The 25,192-nt window shown below is 42.0% G+C and overlaps 3 protein-coding genes across 3 annotated transcripts; all 3 read right to left on the bottom strand.

Moving 5' to 3' along the window:
• Nucleotides 1–5,046: 5,046 nt before the first annotated feature.
• LOC148018787 (putative pentatricopeptide repeat-containing protein At3g11460, mitochondrial) lies at nt 5,047–6,078 on the bottom strand. Its single transcript, XM_087701255.1, has one exon. The coding sequence runs from the start codon at nt 6,076–6,078 to the stop codon at nt 5,047–5,049; it is 1,032 nt and encodes a 343-aa protein (XP_087557381.1).
• A 14,145-nt stretch (nt 6,079–20,223) lies between these two features.
• On the bottom strand, nt 20,224–20,949 carry LOC148018786 (pentatricopeptide repeat-containing protein At1g77170, mitochondrial-like). The gene has a single exon (XM_087701254.1). It carries the CDS (start codon nt 20,947–20,949, stop codon nt 20,224–20,226), a length of 726 nt encoding a protein of 241 aa, XP_087557380.1.
• A 66-nt stretch (nt 20,950–21,015) lies between these two features.
• LOC148018785 (pentatricopeptide repeat-containing protein At2g34400-like) lies at nt 21,016–21,534 on the bottom strand. Its single transcript, XM_087701253.1, has one exon. The coding sequence runs from the start codon at nt 21,532–21,534 to the stop codon at nt 21,016–21,018; it is 519 nt and encodes a 172-aa protein (XP_087557379.1).
• Between the last annotated feature and the right edge of the window lie 3,658 nt (nt 21,535–25,192).

Raw genomic sequence — 25,192 nt, 5'->3', positions numbered from 1 at the left:
CACAGAATTACAGTTTTCAGACTGCATGTATGTATCCTGGTAGTGAGGATGGAAGAGGTTCAACTGAAGTAAATACATTGCATTTGTATTGACTGTTTTGCCTACAGGTTAGGCCACTTGGTTGTGGGCTGTTTTGGATTGTCAATGGGCTGAAATACCCTGTTTTTAGTGCAATTAATTGTAGAAAACTATCATAAACAGTTTCGGGCTGAAGTTGAACTGTTAAGAAGATCTTGGTTTGCAGGTAGTCAGGCAAGGTCTACAACATGGCAAATGCTGTTAGAACTGATAATGTAACCTAGATTGTGGGAGAAAAGCTTGATAGAAACAATTATGCAATATGGAAGTTCCACATGGAGAACTTTCTGATAGGCAAAGGATACTGGGACTTAGTGACATGTGATGAGGCTGAACCTGAAGTTCCAGAAAGGAATCCTACAGCTGATCAAAGACGAGCGCATCGAGCTTGGACAGAAAGAGCTCGCAGGGTGTTACATTGGTTGTCATTATGTATCTCGGATGCTATGGTGATGCAGATCATGAACTGTAAATCCCCAGCAGATGCATGGAGTATATTGGTCAAATACTATGGCACAACCACAAGTGCCAGGAAGATACAATTGAAGCAGAAATTCAATAACATGGAGAGGAAGAACAGATCCATACAAGATTATGTCACAGAGGTTAAGACCATAGCAGATCAGCTGGCATCTGTTGGTTCACAGGTTGAAGATGAAGATATGGTTGCAGTGACTTTGAATGGCTTCGGTCCTGAATACAAGTCTTTTGACACTTCAGTGTCTGTGCGGGCTGAAATGCCTGACTTTAATGAGCTGGTTGCATTATTGATTCATGAAGAGGTGAAGCTTAGCTTAGCTACAGGGTCAAGCAGTTCAAAGAATAAGGATGCAGTCTTTTACTCGCATCAGCGTGGCCGTGGCAGCCATGGTAGGGGTTATGGATCTGGTAGAGGAGGCCAGCAGAATGCATCCTATGGTAATAGCAATCAGCAATCATCAAATGCAAGAGGTGGTGGAAATTTTCGAGGCAGGGGGAGATCTAACTCCCGTGGCAGAGGTTCATGGCAGCAAGAGCATTAGTCAGACAATCCAAATAAAGATAAGGATTGTCACTACTGCGGAAAGTATGGGCATATTGCAAAGGACTACTGGAAGAAGCAGGGAAACCAGAAGGGCAAGCAGCATGGACATTACGCTACGTCCAGTCAAGCAAATGACTCTGGTGATAGACTGTTTGCCATGCAATATGTCAAAGATAAGGCTACTGAAAAATCATCTGATGATGTAGTGTGGTACATCGACTCAGGGGCATCGAACCACATGACCCCTCATGGTGACTGGTTCACTGATATGGTGGCTGAAAATCATGGCTATGTATGCACAGGTGATGACATGCAGCATAACATTGAACATAAAGGCAAAGTGCCTCTTGTGGTTCATGATGGCAGGAAGAAAAATTTGCATGATGACTTGCATGTTCAATTACGAAGAACTTATTGTCTGTCAGTCAGATGATGGAGCAGAAATTGCAGATTAGATTCAATAAACATGGCTGCTTTATTGAAGAGTTTGGCAATGGATGCAAGTTGATAGCTCATGGTCACAGGAAAGGCCGAATGTTTACTCTTGATGCTTCTTTGCTAGAGCTGAGTTCAGATATGTTTGCCCATGGCTCTGGCGCTATTAGGGATTTGGAAATATGGCATAAAAGGGTGGGGCAAGTCAATTTGCAAAGGCTGCAAATTATGCAAAAGAAACAGTTGGTTACAGGTTTACCCAAGTTCCAAATATTCAGATATTGGTCATGTATGCGAGGCTTGCCAGTTCGGTAAGCAGTCACGATTGCCGTTTGTCAGGCATGTAAGACAGAGTACACGTCCATTGCAGTTAGTGCACTCTGATGTTTGGGGGCCAGCTCATAATGTATCTATGGGAGGTTTTAGATATTATGTATCTTTCATTGATGACTACAGTCGCTATACCTGGCTTTACATATTGAAAACAAAAGATGAGGTCTTTGCTATTTTTCAACAATTTAAAGCACAGGTTGAGAAGGAGTTTGAATGCTACATCTCTTGCTTGAGATATGATAGTGGTGGGGAGTATGTATCAAATGAATTTGATGATTTCTTGGCTGAAAATGGCATTCGTAGGCAGCTCACCTGCAGCTACACTCCGCAGCAGAACGGAGTAGCTGAAAGGAAGAATAGGGTTCTGATGGAAGCTGCTAGGGCCATGATGAATGAAAAGCATATGCCACTTTACTATTGGGCAGAGGCTGTTATGACAGCCGTATACATTTTGAACAGGACTCCCACTGCAGGTATTCATGAAATGACACCGTTTGAGAAGCTGTATGGCTATAAGCCAGATGTAAGTCACATGAAAGTCTTTGGCTGTCTTGCTTCTGTGCATATTCCAAATGAGAAAAGGAAGAAGCTGGATCCAAAAGCGCATAAGTGTGTTTTCATTGGATATTTGCAGGAGAAGAAGGCATACAAATGCTATGATCCCTCTACCAGGGAGACTTTGGTAAGCAGGATGTTATCTTTGATGAGATGGGCTCTTGGTATGTATCACCAGTTACAATGCCAGCGGATATGCCTCCCACTCATGTCTCTACAGTTGATTTACAGCAGAGCACTGATATGACACGACCTCGTAGCCAGACAGTATCCCGATGGACAGGGAGATTGAGGAGCTCACCGTCCACTGACACCAGTATGTCAGTGAGGGGGAGACATGATGTCTTGGACAGCAAAGAAAAAGAGAAAGTTATTGAGGATACATCTGGTATGATGACACCTAGCAGAATGACTTCTGGCTATGAGTTTGGTGATACTCTAGACAACGAACTTGGTATTCTGATTGTCTATACGCCTGGCACAAGGCAGAGCAAGTATATTCCGCCTCATGAGAGAGGGGAATCGAGTAGTGCACCATAGCTTAGACGTTCGTAGAGGGTCAGATACCCTGTTGACAGGTTGACATATAGTGGCTACTCTGCAAAGCATTATGCTTACATGACAAAAGTGATGGAGGTCAAAGACCAGGTACATATGCTGAAGCAGTGAAAGATGAGAATTGGTGTGTAGCCATGGATGAAGAAATGAATGCCTTGGCTGAAAATAAGACATGGGATTTAGTGCCATTGCCTAAAGGGAAAAAGACCATTAGCTGCAAATGGGTCTACAAAATCAAATGCAAGTCAAATGACAGTGTGGAGAGATACAAAGCCAAGCTGGTCGCAAAGGGGTATGCCCAAGAATATGGACTTGATTATCAGGAAACATTCAGCCCTGTTGCCAAGATGGCAACCATTCGCACTGTGATTGCCTTGGCTGCTGCTAAAGGCTGGAAATTGCAGCAGATGGATGTTAAGAATGCATTTCTTAACGATGACCTAGCAGAGCATGTTTATATGGTTCAGCCGGAAGGGTATGTTCACCCTGATTTTTAGCATTATGTATGCAAGCTAAAAAAGGCATTGTATGGGCTGAAGCAGGCTCCGAGAGCTTGGCATGCTAGGATCAGTAACTACTTGTAGAGATTGGGTTTTGCTATTGGCAGGGCTGATCACAGCCTATTTACAAAGAAGACTGACAGTGGTTTAGTAGTGTTGGTCATATATGTTGATGATTTGATAATCACTGGTGATGATGACTTGGGCATACAGCATGTAATGAAGATGCTGAAATCTGAATTTGACATGAAAGACCTAGGAGAACTGAAGTATTTCTTGGGCATTGAAGTAGTTCCAGCTTACAATGGGTTATGGCTGATGCAGAAGCACTATGCCATAGAGATGCTGAAGAAGTATGGCATGGCTGAATGCAAACCGCTGGATACACCTCTTGATCAGAATGTCAAGCTAGACATGAACACTGGGGCTGAAGTAGAGGATGTGACTATGTATAGGCAGATGGTTGGCAACTTGATTTAGTTGACCATCACTAGGCCTGACTTGAGCTATGCTATAGGGCTCATAAGCCAAGTTTATGCATAAGCCTAGAAAGCCGCACTTGGATGCAGTTAGACGCATTATGAGATATGTTAAGTCCACTATAAAGTATGGGCTGTTCTATGTCAAAGATAAGCCCTTGATATTGACTGGATACACGGATGCAGATTGGGCAGGTTGCTCATATGATCGTAGATCTACGAGTGGATATGCATTTGGATTTGGTAGCGGCATGATTAGTTGGATCAGCAAGAAGTAGCCTATGGTTGCTTTGTCGAGTACTGAGGCAGAGTACAGGGGTGCTACATTGGCAACATGCAAGATTTCATGGCTATTCAAGCTTATGGCTGATTTGGACATACATGTAGATGCTCCAGTGAAGTTACTATGTGATAATCTGAGTAGTGTACTCCTGGCTATGAATCCAGTCTATCATGCCAGGACGAAACACATAGAGGTACACTACCATTTCATCAGAGAGATGGTTCTTGCAGGACGAGTTGATATTATGCATGTAAAGACAGATGAACAGCTAGCGGATATCTTTACCAAGTCCTTGGGTAAAGATAAGTTCTGTGGTTTTAGATAGCTGCTTGGAGTACAGATGTTGTCTTGAGCTTGAGGGGGAGTGTTAGAATATCAAGCTCCTTCATGTGTGTTTGACCGCGACATGAGCTGGACACAGCTAGTCTGGCTAGATCTGTTAGGTACATTAAATAAGTCGGTTCTAATTCTGGTGTGAATGGTCTTTATGACCTTAGGTTGTATATGCACTAAAGTGTGTGTTGAAGAAATAATGAAATGAATGGAGAGAGGAAGCATGTAGCTTCACTTTGTGTTGCTCCCTATCTGCATCCTTGAAAGCTAACATTTCTCTCCACCTGAATGGAGTGTAACCGATGCTTCTGCTCAGGTGTCCACTACATTATGGTCCCAATGGCAAGTTCATGTTTGATAAATCTCAAAACCATCTAGTTTGAACCACCAGAAGCAATTAGGGTGTTGTCCCAAACTACAAATTTGGTAGCCAGTACTTGCTCAGGTGTAATATTGTGTCAGTTATGATCAAGCTGCCAGACAAAAATGGTATGAGCCAACATTAGGACACTGATCCACAGCTCTTGCATAGCTTGTCCTAACCAATCGTATGTGTTCAATCTCATCAACACAGTGCTGCAGTCTAGCATCCATATAGATGCTGGACATCAAAACATATGGACCCGCCTTAATAGGCCTTAGTGCCACTGCATTATCAAAAGCCCAATTTGCTACCCTCACATTGCCGTATTTATGGCATGCTCCCAAAATGCACATCCAGATGGACCAGTTAGTCTGCACTGGCATTTGAAATAATAGAAGTCTCATTCTACCAAACTCTCCTGCCCGTGCAAGGAGGTCTATCATAGCCACATAATGCTTCAGGTTTGGAATTATGTCATATTGTCTGCTCATAGATTCAAACAGCTCAACCCCTTTGTCAACAAAGCCAGCACGACTACAAGCAAAGAGAAGTAAAAGAAAAGTGACTCCATTGGGTGTCACTCTTGCTCCTTGCATTTCTTGGAACACTTTCAAGCTTGCAAGAAGATTCCCTTCTTGTGCATAAACAGCAAGGTATGCAGTCCATGACACGACATCCCACTGAGGCATTCCATCAAAGACTATTTGAGCATCTACCATGCATGCACAGCCTCCATATGCTCGAATGACAGCTCTTCCCCAAATGGGAAGGTCATCACACTCTGTTACAACAACATTGAAGTAAAGTTGTCTACATATCTCTATGCTCCGTGTTGTCCTATAGCCTTCCAAAACACGCACTAATGTGGTTTCATCTAAAGCAACACCTTCTATTTTCATTTGCCTGTATAGTTGTAAGGCATTTTCTCCTTGGCCCTGCTCTATATAGGTTGAGAGCATTGTACTCCACGACATGCTGTTTCGAGCAGACATTCCGTCAAACATATCTTTCGCTTCCATAATGCTTCCACACTTGCTGTACATATTCAAAATTGCATTGCAGAGAAACACGTCTGAAAGAAAACTGCACTTTTGTGCATCAGCATGTAATGCTCTACCAATGTCCAAAGGCATCATATCGGCTTGACAGTTGTTTACAACTGCCAAAGTTCTTTCACTCTATACTAGTGCACCACAAGCTTGAAGGGCAATGAAGAATGTCTGATGATCTGGACTAATACCTTCCTCATGCATTTTCTTCTAAGCTTGAAACAAGGTTTCTTCCAAATCCTACTCTAAGTAAACAGACAGCAATGAATTCCAAAGAACGATGTCGCACTGAGCTAGCCCGTGAAACAAATTTTCTACTTCCATAATGCTTCCACACTTGCCGTACATAGAGATCATGGTATTGTCAATAAACATGTCTAGATGGATATTTCTGCAAGCATCAGCATCTGGTAGGTTTCCATACTTGGCATACATGCCAACTAGAGCATTACAGATAAGTTCCTCTTGCTCCAACCCCCTCTCCACTATACTGCCCACGCAAAACAAAATGTAAACACTATGATTAAGTATGTAGAAAGTAAAAAATGTCAGACATACAACTTTTTGGTGGATTCCACACCTCGGATGCACAACAGTACAACATCCACCCCCTCTGATCTTGCGCATCCTCCGGATGGGCCAACTACCCATGATCATTGTCATCAAGATCCACGAACAGATCAATCTCTTCATTGACTATTTCCGGTATATCAGTAAGATTATCTATCATATCATCTGTCTCTTCTACTGGAGTTTCTTCTCCTTGCTCTTCTCTTGCAAATTCTTCCAATGCATAATCCTCATCATCTCTTTTCTTGAAAATCTTGATTCTTTTTCCTGCAATAGGCACTCTAAGCACTGTCCCGTCCAATTTTGTCAGCTCATATGTTGCATTATCAAAGACATGTCTAACTATGTATGGCCCAAACCATCTTTTCACCATCTTCCGAAGTGCAGTATGCTAATTTTCAAGGTTGCTATCAAAGACTAATACCCAGTCTCCCTCTTCTATTGCTCTAGGCCGTAAGCAATGCCTGCTGTCAAACCTATCCTTATTTCTTAGTCTAGCAACCTTCAACCTATCAATAGCTAGATGAATATCCTCTGGTCTTCTCTCCAACTGCCAGATCCAAAGAGATAAGAGCTCCTCTCTCGTCAAATCCTCCTGCCAAGGTAAAACTGACCAATTCAAAGCACAAGTCTCAGTCGGCATAACCGGTTTCTAACCATACATCAACTCTGCGGGCATATATCCTATGGTAACACTGTGAGTCGTACGATCAGCCCACAAAGCAAATGGTAGAAGTCTCGCCATTCTCCAATCCGTCCTCTCCATGCTTTGGCTAGTGCTTTCACTATCGGCGGGTGCCCTCTTTCACTCTTTCCATTTCCCTCTGGATTATATGCTGTGGTTAGAGCCAACAGCCAACTTGATTCCTAGTTGAGAGAAAAACTCCCTAGCTTCATCTGCATCCAATTCACCGCAATCTACAATGATCTTACCCACACAGCCATACCTGCAGAAAATTTCTTCCAATAAGAACTTACACACTGCACTAGTGGTCTTTGTTCTCAAAGGTCTATCCTCAACATGATTGGTAAGATCCTCTCTAGCCAAAACAATATATCTCATCTTCCATAGACCCATTGGCATAGTAACCAAGTCAACTACCCACTTATAATGAATGCATAGCAGATAGGTCAGATGAAGCTCATCTCGATGATGCACTACAGAATACATCTTACAGTCTCTGCAAGTCTCTACAAAGCGAGAAACATCTCTATACATGCCTTTCCACCAATATTTTTCCTTGATTTTCTCATAAATAGCCCACACTCCTCTATGGCCAGCCCAAGAACTCTCATGAAACTCCCTCATCACCTGTAACTGGGTCTCTTTATCGTAGACAACTCGCAAGGGTAATCCACCTCTTTTCTTTGGGTGCTTCCAAAGAAATCCATCCTTGAGGAAATAACCATAGGCTTTTCTTCTAATCTTCTTGAACTCTTCATCTATTCATTCATCTCTTTTTCTTAGTGTACTAAGATATTTGCCAATCTGCAACCAATCTCCAACATAGAGTTCTTCTATAAAAGCCACAATATCATAGACATGGCAAACATGATCAACCATAGTGGCTGAAATTTCTGCATCATCCTCTTCTGCAAGAAGTGTCTCCTCATCATCATATCTGGCTCTAGACAACATATCCGCCACTGGATTATCCTTCCCTGCTATGAGTTTAAATTCTGGATTTAATGACTTAATGTATGCGATCCATCTCAGCATAGCTATATCCGGAGTAGAGCAACTCGTAATCATACCTATCAATGGCAAGCAAGCCGTCTCTACCACAACTGAGGCTCCAATAAAGTACTCCTTGTCACATTTGAGAGCCGTAACAATTCCTAGTACTCCCTCTTGATTTGCGGATATCTCCTCTGTCTCTTCTTTAGGACTTTCGCCCCAAACCGAATAGTGTATCTGTTTCCATCTGCATCATCTTGACCCACAGCCCAACCTATACCAATTGGACTAGTGTCAACTGTCAAGACAATAGGCCTTCCGCAATTATAATCCGCTTTCTTGAGAGTAGGAGCAATCTGCAATAACTTCTTCAATTTCCGCATGGCTCTAGTGTGTCTCTCATCCCAAAAAAATTTCTGCCCCTTTCGAAGCAGCTGATATAAACAATCTGCTATGTGTGCAAAATGGCGTATCCAAATCATGTAAAACACACAGGCTCCAATGAATCTCTGTACCTTTGAAGTGGTAGAACAATACTCCGTAATCTTTCCTATAGCATCCACCTTCTCAAGTGAAGGTTTCCTGCCATAATATCCACACATATGTCCAACAATGACAACCTCATTTACTCCAAAAATAGATTTTTGCCCTGATAGTGTCAAGTTCACTTCTTGTAACCTGGCCAAAATCCTTTCACAAGCTGAAATATGATCAACCACAAACTATCTACATCCCTGCTCATTTAGACTCTCATTCTTCTCTTCTTCTGCACACCCCTTAATGGGCACATCATCCAAGAAAGGCATGGTAAGCTGAGGCATGTACTCACGAAGGACCTTATGCATGGCATTCATCATATGCGTGACAAAATTAGTGGCACCTTGAGGTAAGGTACACATCCTGACAAGCCCAATAGGAGTTCTCATAGTGGTTATGTCCCTGCTTTCCAAGGCCAGCTGAAACTGATCATATCCTGAATACAAGTCACTTAAAGAATAGATGGCACGTCCAGCAAATGCTTCTGCAAACTCATCCACAACTGGACCTATATCAACATTCCTGATAGTAACTCTGTTTACTAGCTGCATGTCCTGTATAAATCGAAGAGTACTATTCTTCTTTGGAACCGTAAACCACCTATTTGAGTATGGTGCAAATGATGGCTCTAGGATTCCCATCCTGATTTTCTCATTCAACAAGTCAATTAACTTTGGCAGGTGTGCCCTAGGCATTGGAATAGGTCGGAGATTCCATGGAATATGAGGAATAGTAAAGATCACCATAGGGGCAACAATATCTGGATTCACATATCCAATCTCATGCGAGAAAAAAGCAAACCCCCTTCCATGTCGCTCAAGCATATCTTGAAAGCATTGCTTCTCTATGGGTAGCAAGAAATTACCATTTCCAATTTTTAATTCAGCAAGAGTCTCTGCTGAAAATTTATGGCCTATATGCTCTCGATTCCTTAAAATTGGCTGCTTGGCAGCCCTCTCTATTTGCTGATCACTGTTAGGTGGAAGCGGTCCAGCTATCGGCTTCACCTTCTTATCCACAGTCTTGTATTTTGTGTCAACCCTGGCTTCATTATGATCCTCTGGATTACTCAAATCATGCTGTAAATCAGCAATTCTGCACTCTGGTGGGCTGAATATCCTCAGCCCTCTGCTCTATGGATTGCATAGGAACAATCCTAAACTCTGGATGCTAAAATATTTCAGCAGTAAACTTTGTTGGCTGAAAGTTTTCAGCCCTCTGTGTCTCTGTAGGCTGATCATAATCAACCAAAAACTCTGTTTGCTAAATTTCTTCAGCACTCAACACTTTTTGCTGAATCACCTCAGCCTTTGACTCTATCTGTGACACAAAATCTGAAATTTCATGAAACATGTCCAGGGACTGCACTGATACATTACTGTGACAACTCTGCATATCAGCTTTCAGCATATTTTCCATCTTTGTCATTGTATCTGCAAACACCATACTATCATACATCCCATCTATATGCTCATCATCCTCTAAAATACCTGCATTTTTCAAATTTTTCTCCTTCCTGCATATGTACTGCCTGGCAGCTCTAGACAAATTAGAAATCTTCTGATAACTCATCGAACTATTTGCTGAAATTCCAACAAAATTGGAGGAGAAAACACTGCTGCCAGGAGGCGAGAACTCCAATCTCCTCTACTCTGTACCACCGTTGTCTCGCGGGACAGCGGTACCTAATGAAAACCGGAATCCCTCATAGTGGGCAAAGGTGCATCTCGAAGAGTATCCCTATTTCTAGCATGATTTACACACACAGTCATAAACTGGACTACTCTCATACCATCTTTACTGCGAATCCGTGCATAAGTAGATCCATCATCCATTACTTTCATCTCCATGCGCATCTCTGTGATGAATGGCTGTCCAAGGATTATGTGTTGAGATATCGAGCTCCACTCGTGATACGCCAGGGTGACCGTTGTGTATTTATGTCACCGACTTGTCAGTTGCAGACGCGGTTGGTACACCGCCCATGAATAATAGCTACATGATAGCTATCCTTATCTACTCTAGTTCGTGGCTCAGTTAGTATGCCACCTTAGTTAGTTGAGTTTGGTTTGAGACCCATATATAGGGTTCTTCTATTTCTTTGTACTTGAGTTCTTTTGGCTTACACAACTAAGAAGAGGAAAACTGTTTTCAGCCTCCACCCTTGTGTGTCTTCCCCATTGTGCAAGCAAGAAAGCTTCAAGCGAGACTCCTTCCTTCTCTCCCACAATCTTGACATGGTATCAGAGCCTTGTTCGTGGTAAGGAGCTCAAGAAAGCAAGCCAAGCTCGCGGTGGTCTGGTAAGAGGAGCAGTGTTGCTTTCATTTTCTGTTTTGGGAGCAGATCTCTGCAGGTAGCACAGCCGGAAATTGCAGGAGTGCATTGTCTCAGGTTGAGACGCCCTTCGCGGTGAAGCAAGCGACCTTGATTTTTTGATTTGAGGCCATTTTGGGGCCTGTTTTGCAGACGGAAGTTTTCTGCACGCACTCAGGAAAAGGCTCAGTTTTATGCTGTGCAGCCACTGTTCTACAGGTCGGTGAAAAGTTACTGTAGAAATTGCATCGTATGCTTGTGCGCAGAGACATTGGGAGTTTCAGAATCATCCTTGGTTCCTGTTTATGCAAAATCGTCACTAGGAAGTGACTGTGTGGTCAAATACCACTTTCGCCAGTTTTGCAGATTTGCCCTTGTGAGGGTGAAGCTGTGTTTTTTGCAGTGACAGAATTTCTTGCAGTATTCTGTAATGGCGTCTGATTCTATTTCACAGATTGTCACTGAAAAGCTTGACAAGAACAACTTCCAGGCATGGAAGTTTAGAATGATGAATTTCCTTATGGGAAAAGGATATTGGGAATTTGTTGCAGGAAATGAAGAAGAACCAGTTCTTCCTGATGTTCCCAATCAACAACAAATGCAGGCATTTAAAACATGGCATGAGAGAGCCAGGAAAGTTATGTACTGGCTGTCTATCAGCATTTCAGACTCTATGATTGTGCATATTCAAGATGCAAGTACGCCAAAGGAGGCATGGGATACTTTGTCAAAAATGTATAGCACAAATACACAAGCCAGGAAAATGCAGCTCAAGCAAGAGTTGCACAATGTGCAAAGAGAAAATATGAGCATCAACGACTACCACATGAAGGTGAAGAAGATTGCAGATGCACTTGCTTCCATTGGGTCGCCAGTGGAAGATGATGATTTAGTTTCCGTGACCTTGAATGGTCTAGGAAAGGATTATGCACAGTTTCGGACATCCATTTCAGTTCGTGAAAGATTTCCTGATTTTGAGGAGTTGATTGCTCTTCTAATTTCTGAGGAGCAGAGAAATGGTGGTGCATCTTCTTCAGGAGGAACTTCAAAAGAAGCTGTCTTCTACTCAAATGCTGGAAGAGGTAGAGGCAGAGGTAGAGGAGGCCGATTTGGAGGCCGTGGCAGAAATCAGAATATGCAGCAAACTCAAGAAAACCAGTCCTATGGAGGAGGACGTGGTAACTCTAGAGGCAGGGGGAGCCAAAGAGGTCGTGGTGGATGGCAAAGAGGCCAAAATGCAAACAGTAATGTTGAATGCTACTACTGTGGTAAAATGGGTCATATGGCTAAAGACTGCTATAAAAAGCAGAATGACATCATGAATGGAAAACTGCAACAAGGGAATTATGCATCTTCTAGTAGACAGGGTGATGACAGAAATGAGCATTTGTTCATGGTGCAGCACATGAACAATTCTATGACAAGTGCAGAAGAAAGCAATGATGTATGGTATGTTGACTCAGGTGCATCAAACCACATGACAGGTCATGCAGAATGGATGGAGGATGCAAGGAAAATGGAAAAACCAGGATTTGTGGAGACTGGTGATGATACTGCACATCCTATTGTGCAGATTGGAAAAATTCCCTTGTCTATGCAGGGTGGGAAAAAGAAATACCTGTCCGATGTATTTCATGTCCCGAATATTACCAAGAATCTGGTTTCAGTTGGTCAAATGGTTGAACAGGGCTTGCAGGTCAGATTTAATCCTCATGGATGCTTTGTTGAGGATATGAAAAATAAAGGTCGCTTGATAGCAAAAGGAAAGAAGAAGGGCAGAATGTTTACATTGGATGCAAACATGTCTGAATTGAGTGCAGCAATGTTTGCACATGGGACCGGTGTAGTTGCAGATATTGATATCTGGCATAAACGCATTGGTCATGTTAATGTACAACGACTTAAATCAATGCAGGCCCAAAATATTGTTGCAGGATTGCCCAAATTCAAGGTTGCAGAAATGCATAAGGTATGTGAAGCCTGTCAGTTTGGAAAACAGGCAAGGAAACCATTTCCTAGACATGTTCAAGAGAGTGAGAAGCCATTGGAATTAATTCACTCTGATGTGTGGACAACTAAAGCTGCATCTCTTGGAGGCTGTCATTATTTTGTCAGTTTTATTGATGACTATAGCAGAAAAGTTTGGGTGTATTTTATGAAAAAGAAAAGTGAAGTTTTTGGGCATTTCAAAACTCTTAAAGCTATGGTTGAAAAAGAAACAGGCTTGCAGATAAAATGCCTAAGGTCAGATGGAGGGGGAGAGTACCTCTCAAATGAGTTTGCAAAGTTCTTGCAGGAGCATGGCATAAAGCAGCAATATTCATGCAGTTATACCCCACAACAAAATGGAATTGCAGAAAGGAAAAACAGGCATATTGGAGAGGTATCTCGTGCCATGCTCAATGAAAAAGACTTGCCAGATTTTTATTGGGCTGAAGCAGTTGCTACAGCAGTCTACATAATGAACAGGACTCCCACTGCAGCAATACATGGAATGACTCCAGAGGAGAGGTATACTAGTAGGAAACCAGATATTTCTCATTTGAAAATTTTTGGTTGCATTGCCTATGTACATGTGCCAGATGAGCTGAGATCCAAGTTGGATCCAAAAGCTGAGAAGTGCATCTTTATTGGTTACTCTCTGCAGCAAAAAGGGTATAGATGCTATAACCCTTCTACTCGTAAGTTTACAGTGAGCAGAGATGTTGTTTTTGATGAGATGAGTAGCTGGTATAAACCAGTAAATGTGATTGATGATGAAGATGCACAAAATGGTAATGCTACACAGAATTCACAGCAGCAGTCACAAAATATTAGTGGACCTGGAGCGTCCTCTAGCAGTGGTTCACATTCTTCGCCATGGACAGGCAGATTGAGATCAGGAGAATCTTCTCAAAGCAATGCAGATAGTGGTATGCAGGTATCACGAAAAGGAAAAGAGAAGGTTGATCAGCCCATGTTTGATGTGAATGCAGGTCACTCTTATGTGGATGGTGAATCCAGTGGCTCAGAACAGAGCATTGATGATGAGTTGGGTATTCCTTCTATTGTTACACCTGGAGTAAGGAAGACCAGGGATGTTTTGAGAGCACCTGGGAGTGAACCTACTTTGCGCAGGTCTACGAGAGCTAGGTATCCTGTGGATAGGCTGAAATATGATGGATTTACAGCCATTCACTATGCATATATGGTCAAAGTGATACAGGAACCAGAACCCACATCTTTTGAGCAAGCCATGGGAAAAGAAAAATGGGAGAAAGCCATGGATGAAGAAATGGATGCCTTGGAAGAAAATGCTACATGGGAGTTAGTACCTTTGCCTAAAGGTAAGAATGCAATTGGCTGTAAGTGGGTTTATAAGGTGAAGCACAATGCAGATGGTTCTGTGAACAGATACAAGGCAAGATTAGTAGTCAAGGGGTATGCACAAACATATGGCATTGACTATGAAGAAACATTCAGTCCAGTTGCAAGGATGGCAACTGTAAGAGCAGTCATTGCTATGGCTGCATCAAAGGGATGGTCTTTACATCATATGGATGTAAAGAATGCCTTCTTGCATGGTGATTTGCAAGAAGAGGTCTATATGGAGCAGCCACCAGGTTATGTGCATGCTGTTCATCCTGAGTTTGTTTGCAGGTTGAAGAAAGCCTTGTATGGCTTGAAGCAAGCACCTAGAGCATGGTCTGACAAGATAGGACAGTATCTTGTCACTATTGGCTTTCAGATTTCCAAGGCAGATTTCTCACTTTATGTGAGAAAAACAGAGAAAGGTATTATGCTGCTTGTCATTTATGTTGATGATTTGATTATGACAGGTGACAGTGATGAAGATATCCTTCATGTGAAAATGCTATTGAAGCAGAAGTTTGAGATGAAGGATTTGGGAGAGCTGCGTTATTTCTTGGGCATTGAGGTGATTAGATCACCAAGTGGGATACAGCTCTTGCAGAGGCAGTATGGATTGGACATGCTGTCCAAATATGGGATGACAGGCTGTAAGCCTATTTCAGTTCCTTTGGAGCAAAATGTGAAGCTGAGCACAGATGCAGGTGAGCCTCTAGAAGACCCTACTATGTACAGACGCATAGTAGGAAGTTTGATTTATATGACTATTACCAAGCCAGATTTGAGCTATGCTGTTGGATTGGTAAGTCAGTTTATGCAGGCTCCAAGGAAACCACATTTGGATGCGGCTAGACGCATACTTAGGTATGTGAAGTCCACATTGCAGTATGGACTATTTTATGAGACTGGGGTTCAGATACAGTTGCATGGATACACTGATGCTGATTGGGCTGGTAGTATTTCTGATAGACGATCTACCAGTGGATATGTATTCTCTTTTGGGAGTGCTGCAGTCACTTGGAGCAGCAAGAAACAGCCTACAGTTGCCTTGTCGAGCACAGAGGCTGAGTACAGGGGTGCAGCAATGGCTGCATGTGAGGTAGCTTGGTTGCATAAGCTACTTTATGATATGCATCAGTCTACAGATGGGCCAGTTGTCATTTATTGTGACAACATGAGTAGTATACACTTGGCAAATAACCCAGTCTATCATGCTAGAACAAAGCACATTGAGGTGCATTATCACTATGTGCGAGAGAGGGTTTTACTAGGTCTTATTGATCTAGTTTATGTCAGCACAGAGGATCAGGTAGCTGACATATTCACGAAGGCATTGGGCACAGAGAAGCTGCGCAAGTTCAGAGACCTGCTTGGTGTGCAGGAATTGGGATTGAGCTCGAGGGGGAGTGTTGAGATATCGAGCTCCACTCGTGATACACCAGGGTGACCGTTGTGTATTTATGTCACCGACTTGTCAGTTGCAGACGCGGTTGGTACACCGCCCATGAATAATAGCTACATGATAGCTATCCTTATCTACTCTAGTTCGTGGCTCAGTTAGTATGCCACCTTAGTTAGTTGAGTTTGGTTTGAGACCCATATATAGGGTTCTTCTATTTCTTTGTACTTGAGTTCTTTTGGCTTACACAACTAAGAAGAGGAAAACTGTTTTCAGCCTCCACCCTTGTGTGTCTTCCCCATTGTGCAAGCAAGAAAGCTTCAAGCGAGACTCCTTCCTTCTCTCCCACAATCTTGACATTATGGGGTAAGAGCATGAATCCTGCACAAAGAAATGGAAATCCTCCTCTACATCTCCAATAGAAATCCTGACACTGGGACAGCCAACATACAAATCACCTGCAATGTTGTTGGCGGGTCTCATACGCCACCCATGCTCTGTATCCATAGGCCATCTATTACTTTCATAAACTCCACGAACTATGAGATTAATCTCTGAACCGTGATCCACCAAAGCAACATAAGGCACCTATTTCTCTCTAATTTTTACCATTGTTTCTGTAGTTTCCCTAGCCCAATGACTCTGCGAAAAATGACTACGCGGTACCAAGATAGGCTCATCAGTTTCAGCATAATGCATAGGCTGAACCCTCTTCTTTGTCTGCGGAAAAACAGAACCATTCTCAACCATAACCTCATCCTCATCCAACTCCCCAATCAAAACTCCCTGTGTATCAGTAGTAGGCAATGCATGTCTTTTTCTCTTCAGGACTTCTTGGAACTGATCTTGAAACTCTCTTTTTGAGATGCCCAAAACCTCAGAAATAGTAAAAGTCACCTCATTGCCAAGTATCTTATCATTAAAGATTTTCTTCATGTCCGTAGATGTCTCAATATCGGACATCAATCTAAACCCTGACTGCTTTCTCTCTCTAGGCTCTTGCCTCTTTTCTTTCTTTTGAGCATCTTCCATCTGTCGTTCTGGCCCTGGTCTCAAAGACGGCCCTGCAGTAGGTGGAGTAACAAACTCACCCCCTCTAGTCTTTTTAGCTGCAATTGGATTCTCTTCATCCCTCTTACACTTCTCCTCAACAAGTACATCTGCTCCCTGAGACTTAGCCAAGTAGGCATAAATAGTGTACCTGTCAACAGGCGAATCCCAACATGTCTCAAATCTGATGCTAGAACCTGCACTAGTCAAAACAGTCTGCTGAATTTTCCCCTTGTTTGCCGTCTCCATAGCATAGGTCCATAATGCTGACTGATTCTCTGATCCTTTCTCAATCTGGACTCCATATGCAGAAGCATCTCCTCTAGCTGCCACATAAGAAGTACGCGCAACCATATCATCTACTAATTTCTTCATTCCACCTTTCCCAAAATTGGTAGCAAGCGGAGCTCCTGTTTCAATCAACCAGATCTTGCCATCTTGTCCCCAAAATACCAAATTCTTCCTCCTTGCATCTTGAAAAGATTCACAATCCCTGCAATGCTGATGGTACGTACTATCACACCAAATACATCTTCGATCTCTCCTAGGTGCACTAGGAGCACTCCTAGGTGCAGTAGGAGCACTAGAAGAGATAGTAGGCGTAGTTGAAGCAAACTGCTCTTTCAATTTTCCCACCAATTTTGCTTTAACTGACTCCAGTGTCAAATCCATTATGCATTTGATTATGTCATCAAGAGAGGAAGGAACCGATGGAGTGGATGGTTTTGGAGTAGAAGGAGCCAGCATCGGTCTTTGAATAGGAGGAACAAGAGGATTAGAAACAATAGGCACTAGCATAGGCCAAGCAACTGGCTAAGGAAGAGAGGAAATGACAGAGGTAGAAGCAGGCATAGGAGCAGAAGATGGCATCAGTGTCATGGATCCATTTTGTAGGCGGGTCTTCCATATCCACCTCTTGGTCAAAGTCGAGACCACATCCTGGGCATCTTACCAATCCATTTTAAGACCCATAGCTTCATGCGATCCTCAAGAAGCTCTCCTAATTCTTCCTTAAGAGCAGGATCTGCAACTTGCAAGAAAAGCTCAACGTTCTCAATATCCAATGCTCTTTGTTCAATGGCATCAGGCTGACTATACCTCTCTTCAAATTCTCGTATCAATTCTGAAGCAGCTAGACCTTTGTTTGGTATGTAGACCCACTCTCAAAATGACCGCCATGTAGCCATCCCAAAGTCCTCAAGAAAATACTCCTCTTTTAGAGCCTTCTTAAAATCTTGCCAATGCGAATTTTGAAGGAAAAGATCAGTCACTTTTACTCTCAAGCCGGGTGTGACAAGGCGAAGGAAATATTTGCTCATAAGTCCTGTTGATACTCCAAAAAATCCCATCTTGATCTCATACGTCTTCAAATAAGCCGAAACATTATGGCCATCAAATAGCTTCTTTTCATTCTCAACTGCTTCAATCACCTTAGTCGCGCTGATTGCATTCTCTTGCTTCGAATATAGTTGCCTTTGCTGAGACAACTATTGTTGATGCAACTGCGCTACTGCTGCATATACAATTGTGTCTGCTGATTTTGAGCTGCATATACATAGACATATTTTGCAAAATCTGCTTTAAATCATCCGTAGAAGTACTTGAAGCAGAAGTCAATGATGAAGCTGAAGTAGAGGACAAAGCAGGAATCATAGAAGAGGCTGAAACTGATGCTGAAGTATCTCCCATCTTGAAATTTAAATGCGATGCTTTCATGTCGGGTTCACCAAAGATGTCGAAGGGTTTTTGAAAGCAAAGTCGCAACCACAGAGGACCTTGACTAATTTCAGGATAGAAGATCAATCATACGAATAAGCAAGATGACAGGATTTGTGAGCAGCAATAGATCCACCAAGCTCCCAATGAGACCTCGTCTATGCAGAGACAACAGGACCAAAAGCAAGCTTTCAGTTGAGCATAGAATCCATCCTTCAACATAGGTACCTACAGTATAAATTTGGTTATCAACTACAGATAGAAATTTTAGCGTTATCCTTTCAGCAGCATCAACCAAAGGATGGATCCAGGGATCCACAGACTTAACAATAAACCCACAGGGAAAGGCAAATAACTGATCTTGTCAAAGCAAGAGTCTCTGAATCTTAACAGAAATGATGCAGCTCCTCCAAACAGTTTACAATTCTATGTTGTTTAGTATCTGCATATGAGAATATCCTGGTCCGTAACAATTTGTCATCAGTGTAGTACACACCAAGCCCTCCTTTTGCGAGTGGACAGAAGCCCACCCGGTTGAAACACTTTTGAAAGCTGAGCAGACGCCATGCCTATGTCCTTGCAAAAAATCCATACTTGGTCTCAGGAAACTTGCTTTACTAGGCCCGTTAAAATGTGAACATAAATGTCTTTTCTACATTAAAAGGAAAGCATGTCGAAGCCTTAATAGACTGAATGCACAAGTGTAATAATACTTGCATGTAAACCACCTCCGACAATTGATATAGTCAGTGAGGGAGACAATTCTCATCCAAAAGACTTCCTTCTATAGCAAATCAATCGGGATCAAGGCGAACGTGTTTGTACAGTGAAATCCATCCTTAATGGAAGGCATCCTAAAGCAAGGGACTGCTCTTTTTCTCTCTCTCGGAATGGAGAATTGTAGAGAATCTCTAATGGCCCAAAGGAAAGGAAAATATCTGAGAATGTGTGCATATATCTGTGTGTGTCTGTGTGGCCGAGAGAGACACTGTTTCCTCCCCGGCTTTCGATCCTCTTCCCCTGTTTTTTTTTCCTTTCTTGCTTTTTCTTCCCCCTTTTCATAGCATACCACACGCAGCTTTTACATACCAAAAAGTGGCCTTCTCCCAATTGAGCACTCCCTCCACAGTAAAGTCCCCTAGGTTTTGCTGTGAAACAAGAACGCATTAGCCCATCTTCTGTTACCACCTGATAGAAAGGATGTGACATTTTGAAGAACTCTAAATTCCTTGCAGACACAATCACCATCTCAAAAAGTGCTCGCCAATCCATGCCATCAGGAAGGTATCGATAAAAGCATGCTGCATCATCGTCTATTCTAAAAAGGCATTGTCTCTTGTGCACCTGACAAATCTCACACAGTATTTTCTCTCCACCTGAATGGAGCGTGACCGATGCTTCTGCTCAGGTGTCCACTACATTATGGTCCCAATGGCAAGTTCATGTTTGATAAATCTCAAAACCATCTGGTTTGAACCACCAGAAGCAATTAGGGTGTTGTCCCAAACTACAAATTTGGTAGCCAGTACTTACTCAGGTGTAATATTGTGTCAGTTATGATCAAGCTGCCAGACAAAAATGGTATGAGCCAACATTAGGATGCTGATCCACAGCTCTTGCTTAGCTTGTCCTAACCAGTCGTATGTGTTCAATCTCATCAACACAGTGCTGCAGTCCAGCATCCATATAGATGTTGGACATCAAAACATATTTACCCGCCTCAATAGGCCTTAGTGCCACTGCATTATCAAAAGCCCAATTTGCTACCCTCACATTGCCGTATTTATGGCATGCTCCCAAAATGCACATCCAGATGGACCAGTTAGTCTGCACTGGCATTTGCAATAATAGAAGTCTCATTCTACCAAACTCTCCTGCACGTGCAAGGAGGTCTATCATAGCCACATAATGCTTCAGGTTTGGAATTATGTCATATTGCCTGCTCATAGATTCAAACAGCTCAACCCCTTTGTCAACAAAGCCAGCACGACTACAAGCAAAGAGAAGTAAAAGAAAAGTGACTCCATTGGGTGTCACTCTTGCTCCTTGCATTTCTTGGAACACTTTCAAGCTTGCAAGAAGATTCCATTCTTGTGCATAAACAGCAAGGTATGCAGTCCATGACACGACATCCAACTGAGGCATTCCATCAAAGACTATTTGAGCATCTGCCATGCATGCACAGCCTCCATATGCTTGAATGACAGCTCTTCCCCAAATGGGAAGGTCATCACACTCTGTTACAACAACATTGAAGTAAAGTTGTCTACATATCTCTATGCTCCCTGTTGTCCTGTAGCCACACACTAATGTGGTTTCATCTAAAGCAACACCTTCTACTTTCATTTGCCTGTACAGCTATAAGGCATTTTCTCCTTGGCCTTGCTCTATATAGGTTGAAAGCATTGTACTCTAGGACATGCTGTTTCGAGCAGACATTCCGTCAAACATATCTTCCGCTTCCACAATGCTTCCACACTTGCTGTACATATTCAAAATTGCATTGCAGAGAAACATGTCTGAAAGAAAACTGCACTTTTGTGCATCAGCATGTAATGCTCTACCAATGTCCAAAGGCATCATATCGGCTTGACAGCTATTTACAACTGCCAAAGTTCTTTCACTCTGTACTAGTGCACCACAAGCTTGAAGGGCAATGGAGAATGTCTGATGATCTAGACTAATACATTCCTCGTGCATTTTCTTGTAAGCTTGAAACAAGGTTTCTTCCAAATCCTCCTCTAAGTAAACAGACAGCAATGAATTCCAAAGAATGATGTTGCACTCAGCTAGCCCATGAAATAAATTTTCTGCTTCCATAATTCTTCCACACTTGCCGTACATAGAGATCATGGTATTCTCAATAAACATGTCTAGATGGACATTTCTGCAAGCATTAGCATCTGGTAGGTTTTCATACTTGGCATACATGCCAACTAGAGCATTACAGATAAGTTCCTCTTGCTCCAACCCCCTCTCCACTATACTGCCCACGTAGAAAAAAATGCAAACACAACGACTAAGTATGTACAAAGTAACAAATGTCACACACACAACATTTTGGTGGATTCCACACCTCGGATGCGCAGCAGTACGACACCGCCCAAAAGGGATTTAGGGTTTTGTATATAAGGTTGGAAAGTGAATGAGAAGCTCATTCTTGTCTGTGGCCAAAAGTGGCTCTCCTCTTCCTCTTCTTCTCCTTCCTCTTCTTATTGCTTGCTTGAGCTTGTGCTTGAGAGAGAGTGTGTGAGAGTGTGAGAGAGTGAGTGTGTGAGGGTGAGGGACCAAGGAGGAGAAGCTCTCCATCTTCTCCTCTCTTCTTTTTCTTCTCTTCTCTTCTCTTATCTTGCTCACGGCTATGGAGCTTGGAGTGTGGAGCTTGAGGATGGAGCTTGCTTGAAGCTTGCACTTGGATTGTGGAGCTATTATCAGAGTACACGAGAGAGGAGGTAACTCGATCGGCATGGAGGTAAGCTCACTACACCCGTAGATATGGATGGCGCATTGGCTATGTGAGAGGTAGCCATTAGTGCTCGGCTTGGAACGCTTGAAACAATAAGCGGTCCGTGGGTCTTGGCGGTTGACCAAATGCTCCCACACATATAAATCACCTATAAAGGCTCTCATAAAGGTTATAAGATAGGGATCAAATGTTCTACGAGCTACTCCTTGAAATTCAAGTGGACCATTCTTGACTATACTTACAAATGCTCCCCATTCCATAATGAATGATATCTTGTTTATGCCAATAGGATGCATCTTGATCTAATTATACCCTAAAATACCATCCAAAAAACTATACATCTCATGTCTCACATAATCATCCAATTGAGAATTAGTGAAAGATAGAGAGAATGTATTTGTGACTGTTGTTGCATTCACATTTTTGCAATACACACATACCCGTTGTCAAAGCATTTGGGGTTGAAAGTCTACCATGGGGGTAAGAGACAGTACGGTGAAGGGAGATTCAGGGAGAGGAGTAGATGGAAGAGTAAGGGTTTGAAGAAATAGAAGATATAGAAGAATACTCACAGAGGTGAAGCCTAACAATTTATTTCTGCATCTTGAGAAGACAAATCTCTTGTAGACAAAAAAATGTACATAAAACAATGGCTTCCTCTCTGCTGCTCAGACTGCCAACCTGATGCCTGCGCTGGCTCAAAAAAAGGGGTAAAATACCAGGACACCTATGGCCAAAATTCTCCCAGATCTCTCCGTCTTCTTCCCCCCCTTCGAAGTGTTGTTCACTGCTTGAAAACTGGAATCGCACATCGCACGATTTTGCCAATCCTTCTTTTTGCATAAAATCCCCCCAAAATGGCTAAATGCTCCTTTTGGATATTTACAAGAAATAATATCTAAAATACTAAAAATTGGCTAAACTTGTAAAAAAATCTAGTATTTTTGAACCATCCACACTACGGACACTGACGTTAATGACTAATATGGCATTGGATCTCTAGATCAATAAGAAAGTCGAATGACAATGCACTCTAGAGTTTTCACACTATGACTGCATAGTGGCATGACACCGTACATTTCCATTCTTTTTTATAACAACAACAATGGGTGACAATAGTGTAACTTCATTTAGTGGTTGAATAAATCCCACCTTAAGTAGCTTACCAATCTCCTCTTTCACTTATTTTGCATAGTTGGGGTTCATTCTATACCACATTCGAATGATGGTGTTGCGAACAACGGATGTGTGGTTTGCGCGTAGCAAATGGAAGAAGCTCCCTCTTTCTCTCTTTTACTCATAAAATTGCATACGACTTATGAGAAATTGAAAATAGACTAAAAGAAAAGGTAAGGTAAGATAAATGACTCAAGATTAGGTTCAATCTCCCCCCCATATGAAGTGAGCAACTCCCTTCATGCCGTATTTATAATAATATTATGAAATCTTCTTTGCCCAAGATTTAGGCCCTTTGCAATCACTCTTTGCATAAAGAGTTTGAGTGAACTAAAAAAGAGATAGAGTAATCTGAATTAATGGATGCTAGCAGTTGTGCATTCCACAACTCTCTAGAACCATTAATATTTTATTTGAACATATCTTCTAAAAATATATTTTGCTAATAAATATTTACATAGAGGCTATGTGCACGCTTTATGAGAAATAGCGGTGCGTCTAATACAATAATCCAATAATTTCCTAATAAATTCTTGAGGAAATATTCTTTAGAATGCTTACATATGGCGTGTCTTTCCAATTCTCCTTGCTCTACACATCAGCTGTGCCAAACATTTAGAAAATCATGATAGAATAATAACCAACTAAATAATTGCAGCTAGCCTCATAAATTAATTAATTTTGAATTGTATACAATAATTAGTTCATGAAGGCGTTAATACTCATGTGGATAAAATGGTATCACCCACGTTCACACTTGCATCGATGCCGGAAAGGATAGGCGTCCCCATCGACCTTCCGCCTAAGACAATTCTTAGGAACGTGCCCTGCATTGACGGAGAATCATTTAAGGTGCTCATCCTGCCAACGTACACACAAAGAAGAACCATTTAAGGCGCTCATCCCTTTGCGTAGGTGCCACCTAGTAACATACCCTCGGGGTGGGATAGCAATTGTCCTCAATTGCTATTGACTGGATGTGGAGACAATAAATTGGAAAAAGGTCGCAAATCATGAGCATGCATCCATTGAGCTTCCTCAACAAGGTGATTGTGGATTTTAACAAGATAACGAGGATAAGTATTTCCAGTTCTAGAGGCCATATAGTCAACATCAAGAATTGTTTCAAGGATTAGGATTTCATGGTCATATGCAATCAAGGGTGGTGATTCATAAACAGGGTGAGCATGAAGAGAACCTTTGAAGGGACATAAAAGACTAATGTGAAAAGTTTTGTGGATTTTTCAATGATGAGGTAACTCTAATTTGTAAGCATTAGGATTAATACAATGGAGAATTTTAAAAGGTCCATAGAAATAAGGAGCTAATTTTACATTTGGGTTCTTTTCTACACTATGGAGTCTACGTTTTTCAACACGTAACCAAACATAATCTCCTTCCTTAAAAATCATAGCTTGCCTCTTTTTATTTGCTTGTTTCACATATGATTGTTGGGACTTTGCTAGTATTTATTTAACTTGCTCATAAAGACTTGAATGATTTTGAATCCAATCATCAATAGAAGGTATTTTCTGAGTTAGACGAAATGTGGGAGTTAGCAATTTGTGACCATAAACAATTTCAAAAGGTGCCTTTTGTGTAGCAGTGTGAGTGGCATTATTGTGAGCAAACTGTAGAAGGTGCAAATGATTATCCCATGTGGCAAGAGAAGAAATTGTGTAAGCACGGATTAAATCCAAAATTGTGCTATTTGTGGCCTCTGTTTCTCCGTTAGTCTCTGGATGAAATGCAAAACTAAAATCAATCTTAATTCCTAAGTTTGTAAATAACGTAATCCAAAAATTATTACAGAATCGAGGATCTTAGTTGGAGACACAATAATTTTTGGCAATCCATGGTGCACAAAAATATGCTTGAGAAATAAGTTAGTGGCTTGTGTAGCACTTAAGGCCTTTTTACAAGCAATGAAGTAAGCCTGTTTACTAA

This window comes from Lygodium microphyllum, chromosome 20, assembly GCF_053477565.2.
Source record: "Lygodium microphyllum isolate KBCC chromosome 20, Lygodium_microphyllum_v1.1.10, whole genome shotgun sequence".
In the NCBI taxonomy this organism is placed as follows: Eukaryota; Viridiplantae; Streptophyta; class Polypodiopsida; order Schizaeales; family Lygodiaceae; genus Lygodium; species Lygodium microphyllum.
Note: the sequence above shows the minus strand (reverse complement) of the source record. Positions and strands in the feature narration are given on the sequence as shown.